The 7500-nt window shown below is 40.7% G+C and overlaps 1 protein-coding gene across 1 annotated transcript in view; it reads left to right on the top strand.

Moving 5' to 3' along the window:
- LOC119589873 overlaps positions 1-7500 on the top strand; it is an 8368-nt gene that overhangs the window by 734 nt on the left and 134 nt on the right. Inside the window, 4 exon segments of the mRNA XM_037938503.1 lie at positions 2101-3614; positions 3616-4961; positions 5546-5780; positions 6520-7500. The exon segment at positions 6520-7500 is cut by the window's right edge and continues 134 nt beyond it. Of these exon segments, the coding sequence (XP_037794431.1) occupies positions 2442-3614; positions 3616-4961; positions 5546-5780; positions 6520-7068 (3303 nt within the window). The 5' untranslated portion in view covers positions 2101-2441 and the 3' untranslated portion in view covers positions 7069-7500.

Here is a 7500-nt window from a genome sequence, read left to right on the forward strand (position 1 = left end):
GAGAACGTGCCACTGTCAGCTGTTGCGATAGTGGCCATTGGTTGATGCTTTGCTGACTTGTAGAAAGGGTATGAAGGAGAACGGATTGTCACACTGCAAGAGATATATTTGACAGGGTTTGATTATATCTTCATCAGTAATACATCTCATGCAGTGATATCCATTCTCCTTCATACCTTTTCTACAGTTGTTGCACAGTTTGCAATCATGGTTTGGTCCTCGAACTTATTGAACTTACTCATACGGATGGTTTTAGGGGATAGAGGCTTTTAGATGATAATGTGTAATAATGATATAAGTTATGGTGCTTGTTTGTATATTTATATATATTTTTACAGAGTGACTATATTTACAGTAACGTAATGTGATGTCTATTGACTAGTTTTACAGGAATTCAGGTCGAGTATGCATAGTGTGGAAACACTATGTCTGATGATCTCTACTGCTGTGTATATGTGGAGGATTCTTTGTTTTTCTGGGTGGTTGGGGGGCAGTAGAGTTGGAGAATTTCACACTGCACACACGCAATTGGAACTCCTGGAAAATTAATATGTAGACATTGCATTATAATACTGTAAATGTTGCAACAGCCTTTTTAAAAAATTAACCTTGTAATGGCCACAGTATTTGCCAGTCCCGTCTTCCGCTATGGGGATTAATGTTATCACTGAGGTTATCATCCATAAAGTAGACTGTTATTAAAAAGGGGGACATTGTAAAAAGTCGCGTAGTAGTACCAAATTTGCTAATACACATTTGTTTAGCATTATGAGGGTTACATTCCTTAACTTCCCTCAAAAAAAAAAAAAAAAAAAAAAAAAAAAAAAAAAAAAATTGCACTTGTACAGAATACACTTGCCTTACTGGTACTAACAAAAGCACACAAATATGTCATTACTATGGCATATTTATGGAAAATACTTAATTTAATGGTTCCCCTAATGAAGCAGTTGTTGTATAGTGTTGTATCATTCTGAGGACCTGATCTATATCACATTAAAGAAAGAAAGAAGATAGAGCATGGACTTGTTCCTTCTTTCATAATAAATCAAGGTCTATAATTTGTGTGGTGGAAGTTTGCTGACCATCGGTAGACGATAGGTCCGTGGGTATTGATAAGTAATTGTGGACATACCATTCATTTGTGCAAGTTATTTTTATGATGTTTCACTTTTTTTTTTTCCAAAAGATGTTTTCAGTGTTGTTTATGATCATTAGGTATTTATTCTCACTGATGACTTTAGGCTTGTCGAGAATATAATGCAATGATTGTTACTGACAGCTCAGTCACAACCTTCAAATTTAGTGTGTAAGAGAGACAACTTTGCCTTCTTATCTTTTAACCCATAATTGACGGGTAGCATTCATAGAGGCCGGGGCCTCGCTGCCGGGGGCTTATATCGTCGCCCGAGCATGCGCGACCACTCATGCCAAATACCAGCATCCCATGCCGTTTCTTCGTAATACTACGAAGATATGTTGTATTTTCAATTTTCATTATTTTTTACAGTCTCTACTTGCCAAACTTCCTGATAAATCGAGACTGAAGGGTATTTTTGTTGTTATATAGACTCCATAGTTGATCATTATTCGGTCTATAGTCCGAATAAAATAAGCAGTGTGTGGCATCATGGAGTTGAAATTGTCGGTTTGTTGCATTTTTTTTTGTTTGTTGCATGGTAAAAATGAGAAAGTGTTAGAACCGACTTAATCACACTTTCACTGCAAAAAAATAATCTTTTGCCGTGATTGTAACAAAAAAAAACTCATGGCATGTCCATGCATACTCTATGGCATGTGCGTACGTGCCCCCGGCAGATGGTCCCGACATGTCATGGCATGTACGTACATGCCACCCGTCGGCAATGGGTTAACCTCAAGCTCAAAGTCAAAAGTGAATGGAATTTTATGAAAGCCAGATAAGATGTTACATTAGGGGAATGATGACAAGTTTTATTATAATGAGTTTTAGAATTTTTTGACTAGTGATAAGAATTGACAGCAAATGATAATAAAGTTTTCAAAATTCTTGGTTTGTTTACAAAGTATGAAGCTCTTTTTATATATGTATTTGTATTCATTTTGTCCTTTTTTTTTCAGATTTGACATGCATCTGCTCAAGGACGTATTTTAATCTACAGTTATTTATGAATCAAATCTGAATTTTAATGCATATGCAGACTTTCAAGAGTCACATACATGAACAGACTCAGAAACTGATTTAAATATGTTTTTATCAGAGAAGCCAAACTTGATTAGAAATGAGCATGATGCTATGTAGAGGTCTGAAGAAAGTTTTGATAAAAAAAGTGTGATTTCTAGCATGTGCTGGAAAAGAAAAGAAAAGAGAAACAGAAAAGCCTGAGCTCTCCATCTTGCTAGACCTTCCCCTATCTGTGCTGGTATTCAGTGCAGGCTTCTTCAGAAGGACTTTGGAGGACATGGAGAGCCCAAGCAGTGAGAGTGTACAGGAGTACCACCAGGTGCTGACAGGTGTTGGGTGCCATGAGGGTTCAGTGACTGTCTTTAAGCAAGATGGCAGCTCAGCACTTGTCACAGACTCTGGCATGGTGGCCAGCCTCACCGTGGTGGCTGACGACCAGTCCATCACAGGTGACGTGACCAATGAGATCATAATCACGGCAGACGAAAGCCTCACCATCTCCTCTGATGGGAATATCACACAGATGAAGACCGTGGATGGAGGGAGTGCCTCAGACACATTGCAGTCAAGTGCAGCTGACAAGGCTCTGGGTAGCCAGATTGTCTTTATCCACCAAGATAGGCAGCTGGAGCAGACACAGCCCATACACTCACAGTCACACCAGCATGTGACACAGACGCCCAGGCATCAGATCTTGGCCGTTCAACAGTCCCAGCAAGTACAACACACACCTCAACAGCAGCAGGTCCTCAGTGTGAGCAGTTCTCAGCAGCATCAGCGGCCACATACCCAAGGTGGAGAAATACCCATAAGACCTCTAATCAGTGACATTGTAAATTCAAATGTCCTAACTTCCACCACAACAAGCAGTCCTCTTTCTGTTAGTCTTTCAAATTCAGTGTCAAATGGCACTGTGAGGCTCAATAGTCTCCCAGCTAATTTGTTAGCTAATCCAACAACAGTTACCACTACAGTTGAGCAACCGAACAATGGACCTTGCATGTGCTTTGTTTGTGGGCGTCAGCTCTGTGACCCCAGTGAAAGATTTTACTACCTTAAAACTCAAAAGTTATTTAATACCCAGGTAACTTTATTGGAACTCCTAAGTGATGTATTAAACCAGACTGTTGTGACCAACACAGGAGCAGTTGACCTGTGCTCAAGATGCTCAGAACTTATCAACGAAACTGACAGTGCTTACACTCATCTTAACCGCCTAAAAAAGCAAATAAATGGTCTGTTTACAAATAATATGAGGCCAAAATTGACTTTTCAAGTCTTGCCAAAGACTAGTAACCTGGGCGCATTAGGCACGGGCTCTGTTCCTCGCCTGTATCAGCCTCCACAACTCAACTTGGATGATTTAGCTGCCACCAGACCCCGTAGAGGGAGGCAGGCACGGAAGGAAAAGAAGGAGGAAAACTCAGTTGAGGTCAAAGTATCAACTGCCCCCAAAAAAGAAAGGAGGCAGACCACGCAAACCATTTGGGTGCCATATTTGCAAGCGCAAGTTCTTGACCAAAGACATGGTGGCGAGTCACATGGTCAAGGAACATGATATTCATCCTGTGGGTTTAGCTAAGCCCATCCTTGGAACGAGTGACTCACCTGAACCAGGGTCTGGCCAACAGGAAGAGAAGAAGGTTTCAGGTAACACAGAGGGACAGCAGGTCAAGCAGGAGCAGGAGGACACCAAGGAGAAGCCTGCATTACTCCCTCTGAAGAGTAGCCCCATGAAAGATGAAGGACTTGCACTCAATACACTAAACTCTCTGGCCCCAGTGACCTCAACAGGTCGATCCATATTGCCAAGCTTGACCCCCATAGCTCCTAAGGTGCGGAGGGATGCAGCCTCACAGTTCCTTGCAGCTATGCGTCCCATTCAGCCCAAACCTCAAACCATGATACAAACTGCTCCTGATGGATCTATGGTCTTGTTCATGAACCCAACTGTGGTTGACTCTTCTCCAACGGTAATCAAAGTTACTCCAGGGTACATGAATCTTAAACCTGGTCCTTACACATGTGATAAGTGCAACAAGACCTTCTTGGATGATAAGAGTCGCAGAATGCACCGTATTGCAGCGCATGGTCTGAGGAAGAGGAAGAGGGACGGTGAAGATGATGATGAAGAGGATGACAGTGGGGAGAAGAGGGATTGTCATGAGAAGCTTTGGCACTGCAGACAGTGCGAGGTCTCATTTACAAGCAAGAGGAGTCTGGCTGAACATCGCAAAGCTCTCCATCGCATGGGAGAAAATGGCTTAGGCATAGATCAAAGAAAAGACCGGTTACATTCTTGTGATCAGTGCGAGCAGATGTTCTGTTACAAATATGAGTTAGAGCGCCACAGAGAAACTCACGTCCCATACACACAGATGGGTCCACATGAGTTTGTTTGTTGTGTGTGTGGCCTGAAAGTCGCAAGTAAAGCAGCACTGAAAATTCACCTTCATCGTTTCCATAGCAAGGATGAGGAGACCAAGGACTACCTTTGCTCTGAGTGTGGCTACATGGCTTCCACCAAAAAAGCTTTTACTGACCATCAGCGCATTCACAGTGATGATCCAGGACCAAAGGCCCGCTGCACCATCTGTGAGAAGGAGATGCTGGCCTCTTCCTACAAGATTCACATGTTGAGGATGCATGGAGAGGCAAAACACCCTTGTGATACCTGTGGCCAAAGGTTTACAGTTCGCTCTGATTTGATGAGGCACATAAACACCATTCACTCAACCCTCCGGCCATATGACTGCGACTTGTGTGGAGAGAAATTTGTTACCTCTGATGCATTAAGGTAAAAACAAAGTCAGATCTGTTGTTTGGATTTAGAAAAAAACAGAGAGACCGTTTTTATTTATTATGAATGAATTGTTTTGTTTTTGCAATATTAGACAGACCGACAGACAGAGACAGAGAGACAAACAGGCTGACACACACACTCACTCACTCACTCACTCACTCACTCACTCACTCACTCACTCACTCACACACACACACACACACACACACACACACACACACACACACACACACACACACACACACACACACACACACACACACACACACACACCACACACATACATACATACATACATACATATAGTGTGAGAGCATTGAGAGAGAGAGAGAGAGAGAGAGAGAGAGAGAGAGAGAGAGAGAGAGAGAGAGAGAGAGAGAGAGAGAGAGAGAGAGAGAGATGAAATGAGAATGGTCCTATACCCATTGACTCTTGATGATTCTATGAAATATGATATGGATTACTCCAAGAAGCCTATGTGAAATATAAGCAAGTTATCCTGAGGTATTTTCTGTTAATCTTGCGCCGTCACATTTTTGTCAGTTATTCTCACTTAACAGACTTTTTTGTGCCATCAGATACCATCGAAACAAGACCCACTCAACGGTACTGCACTCTTGTGAGTACTGTGGAAGGAATTACAAGTGGAAGGGAGAACTGAGAACCCACGTGCAGCGGCATCACATAGAGCACAAGGAGAGGTTCCAGTGTTCTCTCTGTTCCCGCAATTATGCTGACAGGCGCAAGCTTCGACACCACATGATGACTAAGCATAATGTCCCTCGGGAAATGACGTACTTCAAGAACTATCAGGTATTGTCTTTATATGTAAGAAAATGTTATAGGTTTTCTTTTTTGAGCATTTTAAGAGCTGAGTTTGTTTGAAAATATGTTTTATTATAAAAAAAAAAAAAAAAAAAAAAATGTAAAGTCAATATTACATTTTTATTTTGGATTTGAAAATGAGTAAAGTATTTTTTATTGCAAAAACGATATTTGTCAATTGCTTAAATCCTTAATGGAGTGTATTAACTCACAAAATGTACATAGTATACCTTTCAAATGAAATAAGAGTCCAAACACTCTTTCACAAAAATTAGTTAGTAACTTTGTTTCTTAATATTTACTTGCTTCCTCACTTGCTCATACGCGTGTGCTGTGTGGTGCAGATAGTGTCCTGGGCTGGCAAATTTTCTGACCCAAGTTCAAGTTGATGATAGCTCTAGCCATTCCTTGCATACAATGGGTAGTTTAGAAGCACAGCATACAGACAGCCATAATTTGATTGATGTCACCAGAGCCTGTTTTGAAACATTATTATTATTATTATTATTATTATTATTATTATTATTGTTATTATTATTGTTATTATTATTAGTATTATTTATTATTATTGTTATTATTACTATTCATTATTATTTATTATTATTATTATTATTATTATTATTATTATTATTATTATTATTACTACTACTACTACTACTACTACTACTACTACTACTACTACTACTACTATCATCATTGTCATTTTCATTATTATCTTTCCAAACAGCGTGACAAAAACATGGTAACGTACAAAGATGGAGACGACCAAATCCCCAACAGCGGTTATGAGCCCCAGGGTACATTGCTTCCCCCCTCGGTGCCCTCAACCCCCCAGGCCTCTACCCACCACGTCCAACCAGTCAGCCAAGCTGTCAGCCAGGAGCCCATCCAGACACAGCCGTCCATTGTCACCATACCTGTGTACCAGCAGCAGCAGCAGCAACACCACACCCAGCAAGCCCTTCAGCATCAGCAACAACAACAACAACAGCAGCAACAACACCAACAACAACAGCAGCATCAACATCAGCAACATCAACAGCAACAACATCAACAGCAACAGCAGCAGCAACACCCCCATCAGCACCAACAACAACAACAACAGCAACAGCAGCAGCAACAGCAGCAGCATTTGCATCACCTTCATCCACCTGGGCACCATCCCCTCCACTCAGCGTCGCACCCCCAGCAACACCACATTTCAAACAATCAGAACGTGTACATTGTGTCAGACCTGGGAGTGCCACTACACGAGGAGCAGGTCACCACAACATAGTGCTCTTGTGACAAACAAACAGTGTTAAAGAAAAATGCAGTGAAGGAAAATTGAAAGAGGACTCTACCACGGAGAGTGTATAGTTTCGAACCACGTTTTGCAACCTTTATTTTATTTGTCCTATAATAACAGTGATTCAGATAAGTTGTTAGCCTTTTATTCTATATATCCTTTTAGTCTATATATCCCTTTATTTAAAATTTTATGTCTTTAATTTAATGTGTCACTGTCAGCGAACCCAGACATAACACAAATGTCTCTTTTAGTCAAATTCCAGGCCTTCAACTTATACTTAAAAAGACTGCAATGTTAAACCTACCTGAATACAGCTTCCAGGAATCTCAAATATGTGTTCAGTCCATTTATTATTTTTATGTGTTTCTTAAAGGAAATTTTTATGATTTTTATGTATTTCTTAAAGAAAATTATTAT

This window comes from Penaeus monodon, chromosome 26, assembly GCF_015228065.2.
Source record: "Penaeus monodon isolate SGIC_2016 chromosome 26, NSTDA_Pmon_1, whole genome shotgun sequence".
NCBI lineage: Eukaryota > Metazoa > Arthropoda > Malacostraca > Decapoda > Penaeidae > Penaeus > Penaeus monodon.